Below are 24,759 nucleotides of genomic sequence, written 5' to 3'. Positions count from 1 at the left end.
CAAAAAAGGACTCCCCTCTAGTGCCAAGATTCACCCTATTTTACAAGACGCAGCACAATGACAGATAACAAATCATGTATCTGTATTATGTCATTTTCAAAACTTTCAGTTCTCTCCTAGTAACCGGTTCCTAGCCAGTGAGTTAGTTATCCAGGGAACTGGGACCCAACATCAACCAGTAGAGGGCGCTTCCACTGCGCGCAAGCGCAGAAGACCCACGAAGTCCCACCTCATCCGGGCATTTCCCGTCCCCGGAAGCTGTGGAGGAAGGAGTTTGACTGGTAGAAGCGCTTCCGGGAGGAGGCTGTTCTCTTGAGATTGACGTCGGTTTTCACTCTTCGCAGCTGCGTAGCCGCCTCACGGCCCGGAAGGTCAGGCGCGCGAGCGTGGGTCATGGCGCTGGCCTCGCGACTGTGGCGCTTTCTTCGCGTGGGACGCGGGGCTCCGGGGCCTCGGTTCCCCTCGGGGACTCCGGGCAGCCGCGGGCAGTGCGGCCTCCGGCCTTTCCGCCGCTCCGAGGTAACGCGCCGTCCGGGCTCCGCGCCCTCCGAAGAGTGGGTTCGGCCCCCTCTGCATTTTGCAGCCCCCACAAAATTTCCAGCCAGGGGTTCCTGGAGGCCCCCAGGGGCGCGACGGAGGGCGGGCATGGGTGGGGAGGGAGCGCGAGGTCCCCGGAGCGGCCGCCCCTGCCCGTCCTGCCCGTGGGAGAGGACGGAGAGGGAGCGCTGACCGCTGGGAGTGTCACGGTCGGCCGCGTCGGATACCGCGAAGGCTCTTACTGTAGCTGTCACCGCGCGACTTTTGTGACCAACAGTTTCTGTGACACAGTCGAAGATTTTTGTGCTATTTTGCTTTTGTAATTATTTCGGAGTTCCTTGTTTTATCTCCTTATTACAGATGAGTGTCAGGATGAGATGGTGGCTTGTAGTCTCAGATGTGACATTTCTGTTGGACTGGCTGCGGCCCACTGTTAATTCTTGGAAAGGGAGGGGGTTAGGAATGGCAGTGATGCGTATGCAGTTTCATTTGAACTGTTTCATTATTTGAAACTAATATATCTTTTAAACTGACTGTTTAAAACAGACATTTATTATCTTATGGTTTCTGTTGGTCTGAAGTCCACGTATGATTTAGCTTGGCTCCTCTAGTGAACGTCCCCAGGGAGGCTGAGTCAAGCAGTAGACTTTGAAAGCTCACAGAACGCTCACGTGGCTTTAGGCAGACTTTCTTCATTGGTGCTGATGCCAACAAGAAACAGCCTGTGTTTTCTCCTAGGACAGGCAAGTGGTCAAGGTCAAAGACAAGGGGGCAGGTATCAAAATGTTTTTGTTTTACTAAATAACCTTGGAATTGATGTCACTTTTATATTTTGCTTCTTGGAGGGGACGTGATAAATCCAGCGTTCATACTAAGAACCTCAGACATTTGTACAAATTATTAGTGTCTTGGAGGTATCGCAGAGTCTTGGATCTTTCATACTTTTTTTGAGATAGGGTCTCACAGTGTAGTTTAGATTGGCTTTGAACTCACTATGTAGCCCAGGCTGGCCTCGAACTTGTGGTCTCCTCCTGCCTCAGTCTCCAGAATGTTAGGATTACAGGCATGAGCCACCAACCATGACCAGCAGAACCAGTTGTGAGGTGCCAAATAAAGTTCATATAAAGATAAGGGTAGTATCTTTTCTAAGATACAGTCTCCCCATAAGGTTTGAAATAATTTTGCTCATGGAGAGACCAGGCAAAGATAGTGTTTTGGGCTTGCTGATAGTATCTAAGACTGAATGAAATAAGATTGTAGATAGAAGCAACCCAGGACATGTGGGCCTTGAGATATAGGAGATGAGGGGCTGAGAAAACGAGAAGGAGCAGTCATTGAGGCAGGAGGAAATAGTGGAGCATTTTATTTCAAAAATGAACTTAAGGGTTTTGGCAGTAGCAGAATATAGTTAGGTGTTCGGTTGCTGGTTAATTAAAGTGTCTCTCTGTGCCAGTGGCCGAGTCAAAAGAATCCATTTATTTTGGTAAAAAGGAAAAAGAATTTATTAAAAGCTAGCTCTGAGGAGATGAAGGGGCCTCATTTGCCTCAGATCACTATGTCACCCTGTACAGATGTGCAGATGTCTTGTGTAAGACGTGGATAGAGACTGTACGTGTCTCCAGGCTTGCTTTATTGGTTTCCAGCGTCTTCAACTTCATTTCTCCCTTTTCTGTGGGAAGGAAGTAGTCCCTGACATCCTGCAGCCAGCATTTACACATCCTGTCATTGTGTTTTGAGTTTAGAAGAAGACAGTGCTGGTTTTGGCCTGGGCAGTAGGAAGTTGGAGAAGCCCCTTATCTCTAGAGAAAAACATCTAACTTTCAAAGCTCAATTTTGCCATGCCAGTTGTACTGGAGCACTGACAGAAAATACCTTCGGGATTGATTTATTTTCATTGTGATATTAATAGTTTGTCACATTTGTAAACATCTTAAACTGGGTGTAAATTATATCTTAATAAAGCTGTTTCTAAAAATCAACTGTCCACTCATTTAAAGAAGTGATCAGCGGTCAAATGTTGGAAGGTCAAATAAGATGAAAATTCAAAATTGACCACAGGAAATAGGGGTTGAGCATTGAGTATCCTTAATCTGAAAATTTAAATCTCAGAATACTTTAAAATCAGAAACTTAACTGAGCACTATAAGTGGAAAATTCTGTACCTGACCTCATGGGATAGGTCGCAGTCAAAAACATAGGCACATTAAAAATAGTAAAATTACTGGCAGGCTATATGTGTAAAGTGTATATGAAACAAATGTATTTCATATTCAGCCTGTGGTTCCACCTATGAAGTATCTCATTTCATTTGTGCAAATATTTCACAATCAGATGTCTGAAACCCTTCTAGTCCAAAGCATTTTAGGTAAGATATACCCAACTTGTAGCAGCATCCTTGGTGTCATTAACTAGAATGGCATCAGTGAAGTTGTGAGGCTTAAAGTATTATTACTTGTGTGGGTTCCAGAGAGAATGGGATGAAGAAAGGAAGTAGAAACAGTACAGAAAACTTTTGCTGAAGTTTTGAAGAGTTTTGCTGAAAAATAAGAAATGAAATTAAGGGACATGTGAAATCAAGAGGAATTTTTTTTTAAATTTTTTGTTTTTAAGAAGGAAATGCAGCTTGTCTTTCAAAGATAGCATAGCTTGCTTTTTTATGTGATGAGAATAAAAAGAGAACACATGCTGTGTTAAAGAGAAACGTTGTGTTATAGTGTATCACACTTGTGTCTCTGCAAATAAATTCTATCTCTTCCAATCCAGGATTACTGCCATGACTGATTTTATGTATTTTTGCAGTGCTGGGGATTGAGCCAGGGCCTTGTGTGTGGCAGGCAAGTGTACTGCCAGTGCAGTACATCCCCAGCCCAGGACTGGTTTTTACCATATCTGGGTAGTATCTTTTACTAAGATACAGTCTCCCCATAAGGCTTGAAATAATTTTGCTCATGAACTTGATGGAGCAGTTTTTGAATTTCCAATATTTTTATGATTAATATCTTTGAAAATGAAAGAAAGTTTTATAGTTTTTGCTTAAAGTAGTAATTTCTTCAGATTTTCCAAGTTTGACAACTGACCATATTATTTTCCATAGGTGATAGGAAACGCAAGAACTTTCAAAAGTGGCCTGTTATTCTCAGCCTTGTCTTATTTGGGTTTTGAAACTTACCACATCATTTCTCAGGCTGCTGTAGTTCATGCCACAGCTAAAGGTAAGTTTAAAATAAATATCTGGAATACTTATTTTCACTTTTAAATAGACAGTGAAATTAGCATTTTTATAGTACAGGTTTTTTCTGCTGTTCTGACCAGCCTGCCATTTTAATTTTTTTCTAGAGGCCAGATGACTGTCAGTGTTTCTGTGTTAATGCTTTATATTATTTGTTCAACCCTTAGGCTAATTTTTTTTTTTTAATGTTAGAGGGGGTGGTGTTGGGAAAGAATAATCACAGAGACCATGTGTTACCTGCAAAGCATGAACTCTCAGAGCTTTATAGCAAGCTTGCTAAGCTCCAATTTCCAGTGATTCTTTTACATGTTTCACTAATGCCAAGGTGATACACTTTTCTTGATTAAGAAGAGACTTACTACTTTAAAATAGAAATATTTTATTTACGGGATGGAATTTGGTATCAAATATCAGATAACTGGTTTGAAAGTAGAAAAATTCCATCATGTTTATTCGATATAATAAGTAAACATATTAAAATTTACCAAGTTTTTGGTAATTTACCAAGTTTTTTTTAAAAATTAAATTTGGTTAAGCTAGTTGTAGAAAGAACCAAAATTTAATTGGAAATTTTATTTATTTTTATGTATTTGGTACAGTGTCTCACTATACAGCTCAGACTCATAGTGATCCTCCTGTTTCAGGCTCCTCAGCACTGGAATGACAGGTGTGCGCCACCATACCCCATTTTGGTGGCTGGCTCAGCACATCCGGAGCCAAGGCTGGGGTGGCATATGGTGCTGGATTGAACCCCAGTCCCTGTGTTGGCCTAAGCAGGCACTTAGTTTGCTGAGCTATCTCACAGGCCCTGGAAATTTTAATTTATGTGTTAATCCTCTGTTTCTCATGGTCTTCATTTTTTAATCATAAAGGCAAAGGTAACGGATAAAACAATTGCTTTTTTTTGCATTTTTTTGTGGTTCTGCTGAAGCACAAATAAACATGCACACAGGCCATCTACTAGTTTTCTTCACCACACAGCCTGGCATTGGTATTGGTGACCCGGATGGCTAGCTGAGCTGCTCTTTCCACGATGACCCTGCGGTTCTTAGAGGAGACATTGTGAGCAATGTCTGCGCAGTAAGACTCGTTGCACATCAGCAGTACCTGTAGCTCCTTAACATTGTGCACCATGAACTTGCGGAAGCTGCTGGGCAGCATGTGCTTTGTCTTTTTGTTACTTCCATAATCTATATTGGGCATCAAGATCTGGCCCTTGAACCTCCTCCGCACCCTGTTGTCGATGCCTCTGGATTTGTGCCAGTTGCGCTTAATTTTGACATAACTGTCTGACTGGTGCCGGATGAACTTCTTGGGCTTCTTTTTGTTGATCTTGGGCTTCATGAGGGGGTCTGATGGCTGCCACGGTGCCAAGTGGGAGATGGCTGCCACCTCTGTAGGCAGCGCCGAGGCAGAGAGGGGATGGTGGTGCGCAAGGGCTGATGGGACTAGCCTAGATAATTGGTTTTGAAAAGATTTCTTTTAAAGTTCTTATGGAAGAATAATTTGAAGATGTTATCTAAAAATGATAAATTGCCTATTGATTTGATTTTTCCATCACAATCTTTTTTTTCTTTTAAACATAATTGAGAACTGCTATGTTTCAAGGTAGTACCTCTGATATAACAGTACTTGCTTTGAGGATTCCATTCGGTTCAAAAGAACGTATGATTGTATTTGTAGATAGAAATTGTTACTCTTTTCTTGTATGCTAATTCTTTTCATTTTGACTAATGTTGCCCCAAAATGTGATAGCTTCCCCTACGATATAAAAATAAATGTACACATAAATACGATTCTAAATTACATTTTAAGGCCTGGATACATTTTATTTAATGTACTGTATAATAAGAAAACTGGAGGTATGTGATTTGAGAGGTCATAGTAGAATATACACAAAAAAAAATTTAGCTTATTTACTAAATTTCTTTCAATTTAAAGATTACATGGATTAAAAACAGGTAGAATTCCTGTTAAATGCAGTAATCAGTTTTTAAGGAGTTGAAGAATAATCAATAAAAATAACATACATACTATGAACACTTTCAAATATACTAGATAGGTGTCTTTAATACTGTTAAATTAGTATGGTGGGTTTTTTTTTGTTGTTTTTTTCCTGCTGTAACAAATAGTGATTTAATGCATATTTTTTAAGTCTATTCTTTTTGTAGTTCAAAAGTCCAAAATGGTTCTTATTGGGCCAAAATCAAGGTGTTGGAAAGGGCTGTGTTACTTTCCAGAGGTCCAAGGGAAGAATCTGCCTACTTTTTCAGCTTTTCTGTGTTTTACCCATTTCTCCTTCCATGGTTTATGGAGATGTGTGTGCAATAAATTCTTACACCTAAAATTGCTTTTTAAGATATTTACACGTTATACCTCTGTCAGAGTAAGTGACCCAAATTTTACTTTGCATAGTTTTAGTAAATCATTTTTTATTAGTTTTATTTTTATTTCTACCATGATTCATCTAGATTCTTCACAGTGTTTTATCTTGTAGTCAGTTTCTGTGTCTGATTTTGCTAGCTTTTATATACAACTGTTTATATTTCCTAAAATTATAGCTGTTTGACTTAACAAGACCTACTTTATGTCTTTTTTTCCTTTATAATTTTGGAAGTTGAAGAGATTCTTGAGCAAGCAGACTACCTGTATGAAAGTGGAGAAACAGAAAAACTTTATCAGTTGCTAACTCAATACAAGGAAAGGTAGGCAATGTGTAATAGGCCTGGCCTTGGGTTTCCTTAAAGTTTTCCATTGGAATATATATTTACTTTAGCTATGTACAAGGTGTGATAAAAAATGCAGCAAATACACAGATTAAAAAAAAAATTTCGATAAAGATACATTGTGTCTCATGCCCTCTCAAAATACTCCCCTGACTTTGAACACACTTATGCTTTCCTCATGCTTTCCACTGCCTGGAAGATCTCTTTTGAGGCTTTAGTTGCCTGTCTTGGCTGCCTCGATGTCATTATTGCTTGATGTCTTGAATGTATTCAAAATATTTATCTTTCATGTTCAGTGATTTTGGCGAAGAGCCAGAAGTCACACAGTGCCAGACAGATCTGGTGAATAAAATAGATGAGAATACTCCATAATGTTGGCTGACTGGCATTTCTGTTAGATGGCACTCTACAGCAGCATTCACTGTGTTTTTTTAATTACACCATGTAAAGACACACACAAAAAAATTGTAGAACTATTTCATGAAGTGGCAGAAATGATGAAGTGGAATATTTTAAAAGGGATTGATGACATTATGTTTTACTGTAACTATGTATTTTGTTCACACCTTATATATTGTGTATCTTTTTTTTTTTAGTAAAGTAATTCTTTATTGGTACATATATAATTTCAGTGAATTAATGAGGGTTTAGAATAGCTTATGTCTCCATTGAAAGGTGACTATTTAGAAGCACAGTTTTTCAGAAAAATCAAAAGTACCTCCTTTTAAATCTTGACTTATTAGACTACGTATTTAGTCTAGAGTGTTAGTGTGTGCTCAGTTTTGGAGGGTAGAGATAGAAAGGTTAACTTTGTAAGTCAAATAGGACTAAATGGGATTAGTGTAATGAATGTGATCATTATGTATGTCAAAAATGTACAATCAAAGTAATTTCTAAAAAATCCTGGGAAAATAGGCAGAATTGTAAGGAAAAACTAAGTAACATCACAAAAATTTAAAGCTATAAAAATTATATAAAACAAAAATTATAATAAGGAATAAATAATACTCCCCTTCACTTATTGCATCATTTCTGCAATTTTCTAAGTAAACTATTAATCCAGGTAACAAATCTCCCAAACTTAAAAATTCTGAATCAGTTTTACCTATCTTTGACTCAAGCATTAGCTTTTTCCCTAAGATCCATCAGTTTGCTGCCTGAAACATGTACAGGATCAATAGTTTTTTTCCATTCCACCTATAAGAATGTGAAGTGACTGTTTTGCATATTCATTTCAGTGATAATTTGAAAAGTAATCTCTAAGATAGTTTATGTTTATTCAATTATATACATACTGTTCCTACCTAGCTTTCCTTGAACTTGCTTAATGTTCCAGGCTGGTCTCCCAACTCAGCCATTTGTGTACTAGAATGACAAGCATGTGCAACTATGACTGGCTTAGTTTTAAAATTTTATGTGAATATTATTTGCTGTTTAAATAATAAGTAGGTGGGCTGGGGAGGTAGCTCAGTAGAATAAGCACTTCCCTGGTAAGCGCAAGGGCCTGAGTTCAATCCCTGGTTCTGCCAAAAAAAATCATAAAATAAAAAGATAGACTTAAAGATGATTTTTTTTTTTATTTTTCAGACAATCTCACTATGTAGTTGAAGCTGGCCTTCAGTGCACTATGTAGCACAGTTTGGCCTTAAACCCATGGTATTCTTCCTGCCTCAGCCTCCTGAGTTACAGGATTATAGGCGTGCACTATCATACTTGACATAGATGGGCAATTTAATAAAAAGTAATTTGAAGTTACTTTTTAAAGATATTTTTATCAATTGTGGTTACTGATTTATTAACCATTTCTTGTTTTATATAATTAATTGATAGTTTTTCAAATAGTTTAGTACTTGAAAAAAGCCCTACGTCATGTTATGCCATTCAAACACGGGATTTATTTTAAGATTACATCCATTAATAAGTACCTAACATAGCTCTGGTGTGCCAAGTGCTATATTTGAGGTTAGGGATTAGTAGTTTCGTTTTTAGATCACGACCCTGTTACAGAGTCTGTGTGTTAGGGCTGTGTCTCAGCTGTTTAGTGAATGGTGTGAAGCACAGTGCTATTAAAGTCAGGCCTCAAGTAATGGTGAGTTTGTAGGGCAAGTGTCTAGAGAATGTAAATGTAGGTATTTTCCTAAGAAAGTATTTTAGGTGTTATAGAAACATTGGTATTTATGAAAAATATTGGATGTTTTTAGGAAGTTTTAGTATATAAAAGTTTTTAACAAGAGAAAATAATAGATTTAGCATTGATAAATAGCTTTTGATACCATGTTGTTTTCTTTCTTTCTTTCTTTCTTTTTTTTTTTTTTGGCAGAACCAGGCATTGAACTCAGGCCTTTGAGCTTGCCAGGCAAGCGCTTATTCTACTGAGCCATCTCCCCAGCCCCATATTGTTTTCTGTGTCCTATCAAATGGAAAGATCATTTATCAGCGGTGTGACCTTTAACAATTTTTTTTTTCTCCGAATGCCTTCAGGGCAGGTTTGGCTGGCTTGACTTGTGGGGATTGAACCACAGCAACCTGAGCCTGACTGCTTTGTTGAAGCAGCCTCTTAAAGAACTGATCTAAGTGGCAGGCCCCCAACAATTTTTAAATATGAGTGTAATTGGTGGCTTTCTGTTTCATTTAAAATTAGTAAAGATGCAGAGTTACTGTGGCGTTTGGCACGGGCATTACGTGATAGAGCTCAGCTTAGCAGGACTTCAGAAGAGGAGAAGAAACTTCTTGTGTACGAAGCCCTTGAATATGCAAAAAGGGCACTGGAAAAAGATGAGTCCAGCTTTGCTGCCCATAAGGTGAGGTGGTTATAATTAGCTGTCGCCGTATGTGCTAAGGAACACTGATCTGTACTGGACTATTCACAGTTCACTTAGTAAAGGATATTATTATATTTTGAAAATGTAGGAAAGATATTTATTTTTATAACACTTTCTTCATTATAGCTTTAGCTGGCCATGGTTGGTGCATGCCTATAATTCTAGCCTTGTAGAAGTTTTGATAAGTTGTGAGCTTTGATATTATTTTTGTGGATGTTTATTTTTAAACAAATGTGAAATAGGCTTCATGAATTAACTTTATCTTTATTTTTATGACAAGTCCTTGATTAATACTTTCTCATTTGTTTTGTATATTACTTTTTGTTTTATTTCAAGGTAGGAGTATAGGAGCTGGGCAGTTGAGACCCAATGAGATTTATTTTTACATGGATCTCAGCTAGATTTTGAAAGTCCCAGTTGCTTTAGGACACTTTCAGTAGCTAGTGTGGGAAGTTTGGGAGTATTATGGTGTTTTGGTTAGGACTTTCAACATGTTGAATTGTCCCTAGTAGAGCTGCAAGTCACTGTGACAACCAACTTGCATCTCCACACATTTCCAGATGTTCCCTGTACAAGTTAGTATTCTGTCTTCCATTACTGCCTATTGCTAGTGTGTTTACAATATAAAGCAGATACAAATTCCTTTAAACTTATTGAGATATTTTATAGTTAGAAAACATGGTTCACCTTTGTCAATGTTCTTTTGAAAAAGAATATGTTACAAATGTATTATAAATGCTACTTAGATCATATAGGTTCATAGTTTTCCAATCCTCTAAAGTTTTACGGATTTTCTATAAATTATTAAAAGTAGAACACTGAACTTTCCAGGTACAATTGTATATTTTATTTTTTCCTTACAATTCTGTTTAGTTTTTCCAGTATTTTTTAGAAATTAATTTTATTGTACATTTTTGACATACATAATGATTGCATTCATCAGAGGAAATTTGTACCTGTATATATCTTAATTCTTTTTTTCCTCCATTTCCTTCCTTTAATCTTTCTTCCCTGCTCCATTTACACAACTTTGTTTCTGTTGTTTTTCCTTCCATTTTTAATTTCTTAAATCCTTGTTTCCTTCCTTCCTTTTCTCCTCCTCCTCTTCCCTCCCTTGTTCCCCTTTTTATCTGAATGTTTTCTTCCTACTTCCCAATATCTATCCTCCATTTTGGTCCTCATTTACCCTTTGCATTTCTCACACAAGAGAAACAATGAAATATATAAATGCATGTTCAGTTTATTTCACCGAAAATTATATTCTCAAAGTGTATACATTTTCCTAAAAATGTCTCAAGTGTATCCATTTTATGGCAGTATTCCACTGCATATACATTTATCCATTGATGGACATATTGGCTATTTCCAAGATTTAGCTATTACAATTTGTGCTGCTATAAACATGGATGTACATGTGGTGCTGTTGTACAGTGCTTTTAACTTTCGGGAAGATACCTCAAAGAGTTATAACTAAGTCACATGGAACCTCTAGTTTAAAATTTTTGAGCACTATCCATGCTGATTTCCATACTGATTATAACAGTTTCTGTTCTTAGCAACAGTGGAAAAGGGTTCATTCATTTCCCACCCTCAACTCATCAGCATTTGTTACTGGTTGCTTTCTTCATGACCACCTTTCTTTCTGGAGTGAGATGGATCCTCAGTGTTGTTTTAACTTGCATTTGTTTAATGACCAGTGATACGGAACTTTTTTTCATGTATTTTCTGTTTCTACTCATTTATCTGAGAAATGTCTTCATTTCAGATGCCCATTTTTGGATTGGGTCATCAGATTTGGGGTTTTTTTGTTGTTGTTGAACTCTTTATAAATTCTAGATATTAATCCTTTAAAGAATAAATGATAAAAATGTTTCCCTTTCTATGAGTCATGTCTTTGCACTGTTCGTGATTTGCTAAGCCAAAGTTTTTTAAAATGATGTGATCCCAGTTGTTTCTTTGTAATATTTTCTGTGCAATTGAGGTTCCGTTCATGAAGTCTTTGTCTACACTTATGTCCTCAAGTGTTTTTTACCTGTTCTATTTTGAAGCAGATTATTTCTGTTGCATTATTATTATTTATTTATTTGCTTTTGTACCAGGGATCAAGCTTAGGACTTGGCCCTTGCCAGGCAGGCACTTATGCTGCTGAGCCATGTCCCTGGCCCCTGTTTCTGTTTTAATATTTAGGCCTTTGATCCCTTTCAGTTGTATATGGGTGTAGTTTTAATCTTTGATATGTGAAGAATTTTTGCAGCACCATTTATTAGAGGCTGTCTTTCAGTGAAGCTGTTTGAACCCTTTGCAAAGATAAAGTAGTAAAGTTGTTTCTGCAGCTTCTGTTCTGTCCTATTGATCCTTGGGTCTGCTTTTCTTGCTAGTGCCATTTTGTTTTTTATCACAGTAGCTTTGTAATATAATTTTTTATAGTATAATTTTAAGTAGGGGATTGTGATGCTTTCTGTTTTTCCTTTTGTCTTAATTGGTTTTCTCTCCTTACTGAGACAAAAATACCCAACACCCAGAGTTAAGGAAGGAAAGGTTTATTCAGCTCACACTTTGTAGAGGTTTCAGCAACCAATAGTAGGCTCCCGGGCAGAGTGATGCGAGTCTTTTCCTACCTAATACTGTGTGCTGGCTGTCCTCCTGAGAGTGGTGTAGCACTCAAGGCCCCAACAAGGCAGGGTGATGTGAGTCTCTTTTCCTTCCTAATACTGCGCGCTGGCTGTCCTCCTGAGGGTGGTGTAGCACTCAAGGTCCCAACAAGCAGGAGATAGTGAACCAGTTACAAGTGATATTCAGCTAACTGCAACGAGCTGGGCCTTCCCCAGGACCACATGAGGCTTTGGGGGAACATCCAGACACAAATCAATAGCACCATTTTGCCTAGAGTTGCTTTAGTTACTCTAGGTTTCTTCTGGTTCCATATGAATTTTAGAATTGCTTTCTCTAGTTCTCTGATGCATGCTGTCGGCATTTTGATCAGAATTGCATTCAGTCTGTGTAACCATTTTTCGAAGTATGGCCATTTTCAGTATATTGGTTCTGCCTATCCAAGAATAAGGGATATGTATTCATTTTCTGATACTGTTTTTTTTTTTTTTTCTAGCACTGTTCTTGTTTCCTTTTTCAGAGTACTGTGGAAGGAAAGTTTATAGCTCAGTTTGTAGAGGTTTTAACCCATATCAGAGGGCTCCAAGGCAGGAACCATGAGACAAAGTAGATTTCAAGCCACAACTGATCAGAAGATAGTGACTACATACTTGTTAGGGGAACAATCCAAGAGGAAGGGATAACAGTCAAATATTCAGTCTGCCAAATCACATATATGCACTTCCAGAAAAGAAACAATGTATGGTATTTTTCAACAGAGGGTGTTCTTTTGTCTGGGGTACCTTAGAGGGCGCCATATGTTACAAAGTAGCCACTCGCTGTGGACACTTAGAGAAAAAAATTGAGAAAGCATGCACAGCACTCTTAACGACCAAGGTTACCCAAGCAACAGTTTGCCCTACTAATAACTGTCTGGAAGCTCATGGCCATGAACACTGCTTATAACTATAGATGCCAAAAGCAACTTGTATTAATCTCATGATATGTCAATAAATTTAGTATTAAAGCATTTATACAAATTTTTCTTTTCCTGAAGTGTGTATGCATTTGGCAGACTGTATGTGTGTGCCAAATACTGGCACACTCATCTGTATAAAACAAATACTAATGGCTATTTAAAAACAGATAAACACTATACATTTTAATGCAGGAACCTCAACAGCCCCTGTCACAGACAATCAGCTAGACCAAAAAATCAGCAAAAAAATACGAGCTAAACCAAACCTGTAAATAAATGGACTTAGTAGATATGTACAGTGTTCCATCCAGCAACAGAATACACTTTTCACACCAGCACATGGAACTTTCTCCAAAATAGACCACATATTAGCTCATAGAACATGCTTACGTAAATACAAAAGAATCAAAATGATCCCATGAATATTAGCGTGTTTTTAAAAGTGTTAGAAGAATAATCATTTAGGATTAATTTTTCTTTTCTTTCTTTCTTTTTCTTTTGTGGGGGGGGGAGTGGGGATTGAACTTGGGCCCTTGCGCTTGCCAGGGAAGCGCTTATTCCACTGAACCATCTCCCCGGCCCCTAATTTTTCTAATTGTCCTTTGTAATCCTCTTCATCACTACAAATATTCTGAGTTTTACATTCTTTGATACTAATATAGCCATTCTTGCCTCTTTTGATTAATGTTAGCATGGTACATACTTTGCTGTCATTTTACTTATTTGCATTTTGTCATCGTTGTGTTCTGAGAAAAAATTTTACTTTGTTGCATAGGCTGGGCTCAAACAACTAGGCTCAAGGGATTCTGCTTTAGCCTCCTGAGTAGCTAGGACAACAAGCTTATTTATATATTGTTACGGTTTGTGTCTAGTTGTCCCCCGAAAACCTCATGCAATCATGGGGAAGCTTATAGAGTTTGTGATTGATTCTTGATCCAACGATGGGATTATGGGTGTGAGTAATACATCCTGGCCATGGGGTGGTTAATTACAATATAAAGAGGGAAAAGAGGCTTGCTAGCAGCCACAGCCACTGCCCCTCTCTTTGCTCTTTGCCTCTGCCATGTGCCATTCTGCTTGAGAGTCAGCTGAGTAAGGGCTGAAACCTCCACAAACTGAGCTAAATAAACCCCTCCTTCCTTCATTGTGGGTGTCAGGTAATTGTCCCAGCAATGAGGAGAGTAACTGAGACATATATTTAACTGCCTTTAGCATTGCTTTTATGCTGAATAACTTTTGTTAAATGGGAATAACAAGGAGTAAATAGTTGTCTGATTTTTCTTGATATTAAGTCACTTATTAAGAGTATTTTCACAACTTTTTCTCTCTACTTACAGTGGTATGCAATCTGCATTAGTGATGTTGGCGATTATGAAGGTATCAAGGTTAAAATTGCAAATGCCTACATTATCAAGGAGCATTTTGAGGTACTGATGACTTGTTCAAGTTCATGAATTTGAAATGACAGCTATCTTTCTGAATAGGTTTCAGTTACCAGGGCACCTGAGACTTAATGGTCTAAAGCTGGGCATGGAGTTCCAGTTCAGTGAGAAGCATAGGCATGAGGATCACTTGAACCTCTGATTTCTGAATCAGTCTGGACAAACATAGCCAGCCTTTCTCTTGGAAAACAATCTAAAGTAATGGGCTACTTTTTTTTTTTAATTCTGTGGGTTTACTAAGTCCCCACTTGGTACATCTCGGATTATATAGATGGTTGCATTCACCCAAGCCCTCAGCTGTGACTTGAATGTTCAAGATTGCCTCTCAGCTGCTAGATTTCCTGCCACTTGTCTTTGTTATCATAGCCCAACCAAAGCTTCTTTATTGTGTGGCAGCTAGCTTTTAAGAGTGAGAGCTCCAAGTGGAAGGTCCAGTGTGCAAACTTTTATCAAACATATTTGTATCATACTTTGTAAAATTCTGTTGATGTAATCAACTGACATAGCCAAGCCCAGTTTTTGTGGAAAGGGCTAGTCGCAAAAGGTCCTGAATACCTACATAAGCTAATGAAACATCTAGCCCAATTGACATACCATTAGCGTAGTTATAATGCTAGTTAACATTATGATTTTATGTATTTTGTGTTTTAATATTCCCCTGTAAAAATAATTCACTTATGGTAGAACGTTTAGCTGCCAAAAGTTCTGAGAAGTCTGTTTATATTTGAGACAGGGTCTTGCTATGCAGTTCAGGCTCACCTTGAACTCAGAATATATCCCAGGCTGGCCTCAAACTGGTTCTTCTGCCTCAGCCTCCTGAGTGCTAGGATTAGAGACATTCACCACACCTGGCCAGGAGTCTTATTTCTTAATACACACACACACACACACACACACACACACATCAGTCCTTTTTAAAAAATGAACACCAAAACCTTAGTATATATTTCTTTTTGTTACTGTAGTTCATCTCAGAAATAGAACAACCAGTGGAAGCACACACAGGGACAGTACTGCAGCTCTTCTGTCATGTTAAGACAATGGTCACTGTCTCAGTTCCAGTTTATACAGCAATAAGTGAGCAGCAACAGTGCACTGAGAGTCAAGGACTTGACTTATTATTCAGGCATTAATGTATATAATTATCTGTATTTTATAGTGCAATCATTGCATATTTCATATTTTTATATCTTCAAATTGAGATTGCATTGTGTAGTCACACCTTACAGTATTATCGGCAGAAATGGATTTTCCTTTTGTAGTGGCACATAAAATGATAGTATAACATACTATTTTAGCATCTTAGGTTCAGTAAAATAATTTCCTTAGCAACATAACTAAGTTACTTATTTCATTGTGTCTGAGGACAGAGAAATATATGTGGTGGGCAAACATTACCACTGAGCTGCACTACTAGTCTGTTTTAAAGAATAATTCCAGCAGAGGAAGAATATAAAACTTAACTAAAATCAACAAGTTGAGGCCATTGTGCTGTGATTTGAACATGATTTGATTTGAGCTGTGACTTGTAGTCTAATTTCAGAACCAGAGCTCGTAACTATTAGGAGTATTTGAAATTGTGTGTCTCAGTCTATTACCAAACTAAAAGTGAAAACATGGGCTTAAAAAAACAAAGCCTTTATTTTCATTAGGATTGACATTTATCTGTGAGATTCCTTTAATGCTTTTAATAAAATAGTGAATGAAAGAAGCAAAACACATTTTTTTTTGGTAACACTCTGGATCTTGGACATGCTAGGCAAGCCCTCTTAACACTGAGCTATAAACCCTAGCTTTTTTTTTTTTTTTTTAAATCATTTTGAGACATAGTCAAGTTAAATTGCTCTGGCTGGCTAAGGAGTAATTTCTTTAAAACTATTCTATACCTTGTGCTTTTTTTATTTTTACACTAATTGACATACTAAACAAAATTAGGTAGACTTATTAACCTATTAATATTGCACAAAATTATTCTATCCTATAAGAAATATTATTTTTTTCTGTTGGTAAATGCAGGTGGCAAAAATTGAACATAGTCTACAAATAGAAGAGATCTGTCCAAATTAAATACTTCTAGTCCTTTTAGAAAAGAATTCTTTTCGTTTACTATTTGCCAAAGCAGGACTTAGTTTTCCTTTCACTTAATAGATCCTACAGTAGTAACTTTAGTACAGGTCATTAGTAAAGGATCAGGAGGAAGAAAGTTGGTATTATCATAGAGAAAGTAAAATTTAAGGTTGCAGCTTTTTAAAAAGTCAGGGCTTCTTCAGCAAATGTAGTGAAGTACTTACTGGTGCCTAGAAAAGTAGCATAATTGATTTTCTCATTTCTTGGTAGAAAGCAATTGAACTGAACCCTAAAGATGCTACCTCAATTCACCTTATGGGTATTTGGTAAGAAAGTTTTTTACAATTTCAGTGGTAGTAAAATGTTACTATGTATGTAAGTCATTTATGCAAGATGTAACATTTTCAATACTCAGGAGAGGGGGCAGGGAGATAGCTCAGTAGAATAAGTGCTTCCCTGGCAAGCGCAAGGGCCTGAGTTCAATCCCTGGTTCCGCCAAAAAAATTACTCCGGAGAGTTCAGAGTGTTAAATCCATTAATTAGCACCTGTTTTGGAACATACTAAATTTGTGATCATGTTGAACCTTGTTATTCAAATCATTGAGAAACAGAGTTGCACTTAAAAGAACTTAGAAGTTATAGGCCTTTTAAAATTTCCTGTGTTGGGAAAAGTATCTTAATTTACTGTGCCAAATAAAAAGGGATTAATCTAATAAGAGTAATATAAGAGCATGCCTCAAGAGAATCTTTTCATGGTTAAAGTTTGTTAAATACCACCTAGTTTAAAAGAAGCAATGTAATCTTTTTTACTTATTTATATTTTTGTGCTAAGGGTGCTGTCCCCAGGGGCCTCACATGCTAGACAAGCCCTGTACAGAGCTATGTCCCAGCTCATTGTGACCTTGTATCTGCTGGTGGATAATTGTTTTCCTGATATTAGAGTATACCAGTGTGTTATATATTTGCTTGTGTAGGAGTCTTGAAATAGCAGGTTGGCTATGTTTTCCTTTAGGTGTAGTCTATAGAGCTAAATATTTATTACCCTATGTAAAAGGGTACCTTGTAAGCAGTCCTGTATAAAGCTTCTAAAAGACAAGTAATTTTTTTTTTTCAGGATAAAGAACGTATTTAACTACCAGAGATTAATGATGATTGAGAGGCACTTAGAAAACATATACAGTCTCTGCCCAAGACTCTAGTCAGAGATCTCAAACTTTTCTCTTTGTATCAGGAAGTTGTAAAATTTTTTGGATGTAAATCATTTGCTTTACTCCTTTGGAAATGGATTCAAATTGTTAGCACTTGTTATCCATGTATATTTTGTTCAGCCTTGTCATTGGATAAAATTTTTAAACTTCTTTTGAGTTTTCCTTATGTAAAAAATACTGACTATGGATCCTGTATCATTCAATTATAAGGAATACATGAGAGAGCCATTTAGCCCAGCATTTAGTGATTGATGATATAATATCACTACTTGTACTGTTGCTATTTGTATTCAGTCATGAAATATACAACTAATGGATCATTTCAGGCTCTAGATAATTCAGTGTGAATATTAAGTATTGAGTATCATGCAAATAAAACGCAAATTGTTTAGTGGTATAATAGAGGATTCATTTATAGTATCTATTAAGATGTTTATGTGAAAAAAGATGGTAATGGACGTGAATGCTGTTTTATTTCTCTATAGGTGTTATACATTCGCTGAAATGCCTTGGTACCAAAGAAGAATTGCTAAAATGTTGTTTGCAACTCCTCCTAGTTCCACCTATGAGGAGGTAGTATGATGTCCTTTGTTACATTAGTACTGATTTCTTAACTACAGCGCCGTCCTACAAGGTCCACACATATGGAGCTCTGATTCAGTGAGGGACTTGAGCAAGTTTCTAATGATCCAATTCAACTATCGTATCACAGAATTAATGCTTATTATCCATGGCTGGTGAGTGCTTTTTGTGCAGAAGTTCAATTACCAGTACTGGGGAGTACAGGGGAGTATATAGATATGTAATAAGAGTACACATTCTAAATAACAAAAAAATTACTACCACAACTAGTACATATATTTTATATTTGGCTGTATTAATCTCATGAAACTGATTGTTTTAAGATGATTTTCTTCTTGACATATTTAATATGGGAATAGATCTTTCAGAAAATGCTTTTTTAAAAAAAAGTGAGTCAACTTTAATTCTTTTTATGTTGTTTGCCCTTTTTGTTTGTAACAGGCCTTGGGCTACTTTCACAGAGCAGAACAAGGTAATCTTTGTATTTCACATACTAATATTGTTAAAAATTGTGTAAGTGCTGAGTATATAGTTTTTTTGTTTTTGTTTTTGTACCAGGAGTCAAACTCAGGAATTTGTCCTTGCCAGGCAGGCACTGTGCCACTGAGCTAGATCTCTGACCCTGAATACGTGAAATTTTAAAAATAAAATACTGTTACAGTTTTTTAGTAAATATTATAAAGCAATTTTAAAATACTTAATAAAGATCAGCTAACTAGGCCACTGTTGAAATTAGTTGTGTATTTGTGGAATGCTTTCATTTAATGTAATTCAATCTTCTTTTTGAGAAGTTGTTTATGTAAGTTGATAGTTACTTAAACTTACACAAGTTAGAGGCATTTCGATGAAAACTGCATTTTTATGTTGTTAATTTTTTTTAAAAAAAGAAAAAGCCCTATAGAACTGTTGTCAGCCCATCATCCTACAAATTAGCCCATATTAATACTAATAAAGAAGTAGGAAAGTAAAGGATATAACTATTTGTTACCAAATATACCACAAAACAACTGGAAATAATAGCTCTAAAATCTAATTGTCTTGTAATTAAGGAGACCTAGTGTTTATTAGTGATCTTACACAAATGGACCTATTTAAATGTTTTTATAACTAGTGTTTTAGTTTTTAAAAAAGCTTTCTGAAGATTTATGTTGGAATGTTTAATCTGTCTTATTTACAAATTTGGTTTATTGTTGCCTTTGATACCTTATGATCACATTTTTAGATGTCATTAATATGACCATGAATGAAATCATCTCAGATTTTAAAATATAATTATAAATATTACAATTTACAGACTTAAGGTTGGACCTGAGAAGAACATGGCCCTGCGTTCATGGAGTTACAAAACTCTGGTTAACTCCGGTCAACCTCCTTTTATCATTTTCTCTGAGCACCCTTCCCTTGTGGCTCAGAAGCTTGTCCTGTGCTTCCTGAACCCCAAACTATGAACTTTGATGGATCTGTCTAGGCGACAAACTCAGGGAAGATGAAGATTTTGTTTCTGGCTTGTAGTTGTATCCTCCTGGCCCAGGGTAATGCTTACCAATGACTAAGTAAACACATGAATGGGTCAGCCACTGTACTTACCCCTAAGGAAACCTAAGTATGTCAATATTGTCATACAAATATATTTAAATCACAGAAGTTAAACAGCTCTGAATTACCAAGGAAGTGAATTTAATCATAATTGTATGCAGGAAAAAATATGTTTTATTTTGTTTTTTCCCCCTTGGGGCTTGAACCCAGGACCTTTGTACTGAGGTAATACCCAACATTATGTTTTTAATTATAATTTTAAAATTTTGAGACAGGATCTAAGTTTCCTCAGCTGGGCTTGAACTTGTGATCCTTTTGTCCCAATCTCTCAAGAGTGCTAGGATTACAGACATAAGTCACCATACCTGATGTGTTTTCTTTTTGGTATTGGGGTTTGAGCACATACAGGGCCACCTACCACATGACAAGTAATGGTTCTACCACTGAGCCATACCCCAGCTCCAGAAAGTATGCTTTGACTATAGAGACTTTTATAGGTCTTTTAGGTGATAACTGTGTGAAGAATTACAAAGTTAGTAAGAAGATACTTCCATATTTTCATTCATAGGCCTAAAATTTGTTTTAATGAACATGTATGTATTTATGAAGAGCAATGCTAATTCAGCACATCTGTACAATATGTAATGTTTAAATCTGGGTAATTACTATCTCTATCTCCTTAAACACTGTCATTTATTTGTGTCAGGAGGCTCTGAAATCTCTTAAGAGTTGTTTACAAAATATAATAAGTTGGTTTAAACTACAACCACACTACCGTGTTATAGTTCTTATCCCACCTCATCTCAGTGCCTCTATCCAATCTTCTTTTCCCTGTCTGGTCTCTGGTGACTACTGTTTACTACCCTTACCTCCACAGGCTTCTCTGGGTGGTTTTTTCCTTCAGCCAAGAATGTCCCCTTTATTGTGTTAAAATCCTGTTTGTCCCAGTGAGCTGTGGTGGTATCTGCCCATATTCCCAACTACTAGGAAGGTTGAAGGTTGAGCCACAAGGATTGAAAAATTTGAGATTAACTTTAGTAACAGCCAAACCTGTCAGGGCCTTGCTGTGTAGTTCAGGCTATCCTTGAACTCAAGGCGATCTTTCTGCCTCAGCCTTTCAAGTACAGGGATTACAGGTACGCACCATTAAGCCTGGTTCCTGTCTCAAATTTTTTTTTTTTTTTTTTTTAAGGGATGGGATGTATCTCACTGGCAGAGGGATTGTCATTTAAGAGGGCCAGGCACAGTCTCAGCTCTGGGGGGAGAATACAGTTCATGTTCCAAGTGAGCTTTAGATATGATCTGTTAGGGTGGGGATTTTTTTTTTTTGTTGTTGTTGTTGTTGTTTTTGGAGGGGAGGGATGCTTCTTGTAGCACTTTGAAGTTTGTGTTTCTTGAACATCATTTCTTAACCCACATATAACAATATGTTCATTTCTCTCCTTTTCATTATAAATTCCAAAGAGAGCAGAAACTTTGTTTCATTGCCTTACAACATTTGGCAAATGCTGCTCCTTTATGTACTGCCATGATTTTGTCTACTTTCTCAGCTAATGCACTGAGTGCTTGTTATGTTGTAGCCACTGTTGAAGGGATCTGGGATGCAGTAACAGGATTTCAGAAGAAAACTGCAGTTGTTATGTAGCTAACATTCAGTCGGAAGCCTTAGCTTCTCAATGGATATACCAACTTTATAAAATTGTTGTGAAAATGAGACATGGAGTAGACATTCATTCAGTGCTGATTATTTTACAGATATTTTGTGTAAGGACAGTTGAACAGAATTCTAGTAAGCCTACTCAACTTAACCATAGAACTTTATTATCACAATTTAAGTACTTAAACTTGTAAAAATATAAGCAATACTGTTTCTCTTCAGCTAAATTTGTTCTTCCTTTTTGTGTACAGTGGATCCAAACTTCTACAGCAAAAACTTGCTGCTTTTAGGAAAGACATACTTGAAGCTAAACAACAAGAAGCTTGCTTCTCTATGGCTAATGAAAGCCAAGGACTATCCGGCACACACAGAAGAAGATAAACAGGTAAAATATCTCCAGTACAGTAAGGCAGACAAGTTTTCATTGAGGCATTACTAAAGGTGAATTAAGAACTTCTACATGTATAATTGTCTAAATGTGAGTACTGCTGGAAACACAATAGTGTTCATTTCAAATGTGGATATATTCACATTTATCTCTGTATAGGAAATATTTAGTTGTAACAAAATAGTAGGTTGCTTGCTGCAATACAGAATTAGTTGTTTGACATTTATAGATCATGTCAGACTTTTAAAACATAAAATCAAGGTTTGTGTATTAAAGTGTTCTGTGAATCTCATCCAAAAAAATTTATTCTTACAATTTTATTCCCTGTCTTCATTTTTAGAAATGTCTAGAAAGTATAATCCACTTTATAAATGTACATTTCTCAAGTTAATCTCTAAGCCATATTGTTTATTCATAAATGTTTTTCTATTTTAGATTCAGACAGAAGCAGCTCAGTTGCTCACAGGTTTGTGACAAGAACTGAAAACTTTTCAGAGAAGAAACTGAAATACCCAACAAACTGCTTTTCTGTTGAATTACATATAATTAACCTTAAGTCTGTTCTGTGGCTTTTTCCTCAGTTCTTTTAATGTTATGACCATTAAATTGACTAAATATTCAGAACTGAGAAGTCTTGTTTTCCTCACAAAGAAAGTGGCAAGAGAATGCTGTATTGTCCTAACTGTGGTATCCTATAAAGATTCCCATGGCTCAGGCACAAATATTATTTTGCATCTGGGACACCAACACAAAATAGAATGAAATTTTGAAGTACTGATCAGATTAGGAGACGATATCAAGAAATGAAAGTGATATGAAAAAAGAAACAGAGCTTGTGAGAGTGCATTTTTAAGCTAGATTTGATACAGAGTTGAGATCTTGCAGAGAAGGTGCAGTGAAAGGTGACAAGGACGTTCAGGGGTTCTTGGTATAAAGTGATGTGTCTTGGGCCAGGCTGCATGAGGAGAGAACTCAAGTCAGGGGAGGGCTGGAAGTGGAGTGGCTTCTTTGTAAGTGTGGTATAGTCTCACAAGTGCACAGAATTGCTCACCAAATAGTCCAAATTGTATTTCATACTGAGATGAATGAAACAGAATTTAAGGGTAAAATGGAAATTAAGATAATTTAAGGTCAGTGTTACTTTTTGTAGCATTGTGGCTGGGTACAACCACTAAAATTTTAAGCCTTGTAAAAAGGAACCTCTTGCATGCCACTTAGATCCATCTGAGACTGTGTGTAGGTCAGTTTTTCTTCATTTCTGTATTTTGTGGTGGATGGGACTGAACCCAGGGCTTGTGCATGCTAACCATGTTCACCACCAGTGTAATAAAGCTACATCCTCAGCTACATGGGCACATTCTTTCCACAAAGGATTTAAGAATCATAATGCTACAATGGTATGTGCTCTTTCTGTCATATTAAGTCTTCAGGCATTAAAAATGAGCGTTCTATATACCCTTCTGAGATTCAGCAATAGTGTGCACTATTTATCTCTATATTTGTTTTTAAATCTTTCAATTTAATTGCAGATTATGTTACCATGTATCCTCTGTCCTGAGGGTATCTTCCAAAAAACAAACACATTGTCACAACTATAAAATAGCATCTATTAACACCATATTCAAACTCCCTCAAATGTCCTACAATCATAGATCATACATTGCATTTGCTGCCTGGTTAACTTTTTTAATCTTTTTCTGTTCACAGCATCTTTTAGAGACCAGTCCATTTGTCATAGTGATGTTCTCTCATTTCATATTGAATAAGGGTTTTTTTTTTTTTGCTCTGAATGCCCTCAGGCATGGTTTGTCTGGATGGAGTGTTGTGGGAGTTGAACTACAGCAACCTGAGGCTCACAGCTTTGTGGAAGCAGCCACTTAAAGAACTGAGCTATGGCCAGGCCCCCCTCTCATTTCATATTGAGAAGCATTGATCAAGCTTGTTTTTAGAGACTAATTTTTTGTATCTCAGGTAATTTTTTTTTTTTTACTGGAATTGTATTTCTCATTTTTTTGGGTTTCAGTTTCCTATTATTTATATGTCTTCCATATTCATTTTGCTTTTAGTTATATGTATTGTGTAGTTTCTTTTATAATCTTCATTTCTGAGATATGTTCTGATTTTGTCAGCAACCATTTCACACTTTTGCATTTGTGCACTCTGAGTTTTGGAATTTCTAATTCAAGGTTTTGACAGGTCTGCAACTTACTTATATTAACACTTTAGAAAATTTTACTATTGTTTCTTCTCAGTGCTGGGGAGTCAAACAGCCTCATACCTGCTAAGTAAGCACTCTACCCCTACCATCTTTCCTCATTTTCAGTTTTCTCTTTAAGATGACTTTGAACTTTTAATTCATTTTGTTTTATTTTGTTTTCATTAGTATCAGGTAATGAAATAAGAGGAACCTAGGGGCTTGGGTTAGTCCAAAAATAATCTTGGGATAAGGATGTAATTGAATGTTTAGTGTTTACTTAGCACACATTCCCAGGTTCAATCCTTACATTATGCACACAACATATCAGAATACCTGGTAAGTTATCTCTGTGAAAAGAATTTTTCTCAATAATAAAGCATTTTGTGGATGTGGAAATCTATTTTCTGATACTTTTTTTTTTTTTTTTTTTTTTCTTTTTGGTACTAGAATCAAACGCAGGACCTTGCACTTGCAAGGCAGGCACTTGTGCCACTGAGCTTGCTATATCCCCAGCCCTGTTTCCTGATACGTGCACGAACTTTATTTTGAAGTAATTATAGCATCATAAGAAATTGCCCTGAAAAGTGCTGTGGTAACATCTTAAATGCTAGACTGATACTAAACTGGTAACTGAAACAGGCCACAGTCAGACTTTACCACTTTTACATGGTTTTAAGCAGTTCTATCATGTAGACAGGCCTCTTCTGTCACCTTGGAAATCCATAGGTCACAGCCACACTCATCTTTTCTCTCCTCCTGTTGTCCCTTTATCAGCCACTGAATGGCATGCTATGGTTTGA

At 36.8% G+C, this 24,759-nt stretch overlaps 1 protein-coding gene across 3 annotated transcripts; it reads left to right on the top strand.

Annotated features, from left to right (window-relative positions):
- The first annotated feature begins 286 nt into the window (after positions 1–286).
- On the top strand, positions 287–23,449 carry Rmdn1 (regulator of microtubule dynamics 1). Of its 3 annotated transcripts, none has more exons than XM_023703196.1 (10): positions 287–519; positions 3,632–3,749; positions 6,390–6,471; positions 9,134–9,293; positions 14,220–14,309; positions 16,662–16,717; positions 18,085–18,172; positions 18,623–18,653; positions 21,626–21,759; positions 22,198–23,449. In XM_023703196.1, the coding sequence occupies exons 1-10, from the start codon at positions 394–396 to the stop codon at positions 22,234–22,236; spliced, it is 924 nt and encodes a 307-aa protein (XP_023558964.1). In that variant the 5' UTR covers positions 287–393; the 3' UTR covers positions 22,237–23,449. The 3 variants fall into 3 exon arrangements, with proteins under 3 accessions (XP_023558964.1, XP_004643153.1, XP_023558965.1); XM_004643096.2 differs by having other exon boundaries at positions 6,384–6,471; XM_023703197.1 differs by lacking the exon at positions 287–519 and adding an exon at positions 1,171–1,280 and having other exon boundaries at positions 6,384–6,471.
- Positions 23,450–24,759: the final 1,310 nt, after the last annotated feature.

This window comes from Octodon degus, unplaced genomic scaffold (assembly GCF_000260255.1).
Source record: "Octodon degus isolate 3935 unplaced genomic scaffold, OctDeg1.0 scaffold00165, whole genome shotgun sequence".
Lineage (NCBI taxonomy): Eukaryota > Metazoa > Chordata > Mammalia > Rodentia > Octodontidae > Octodon > Octodon degus.
Note: the sequence above shows the minus strand (reverse complement) of the source record. Positions and strands in the feature narration are given on the sequence as shown.

Excerpts from the sequence above, each read along its gene's own strand:
- Rmdn1 (XM_004643096.2), top strand. The coding sequence starts at position 394 with ATGGCGCTGGCCTCGCGACTGTGGCGCTTTCTTCGCGTGGGACGCGGG. Across the intron at positions 520-3,631 it reads GGCCTTTCCGCCGCTCCGAG|GTGATAGGAAACGCAAGAAC; the intron begins GTAACGCGCCGT and ends TATTTTCCATAG. Across the intron at positions 18,173-18,622 it reads CTAGTTCCACCTATGAGGAG|GCCTTGGGCTACTTTCACAG; the intron begins GTAGTATGATGT and ends TGTTTGTAACAG.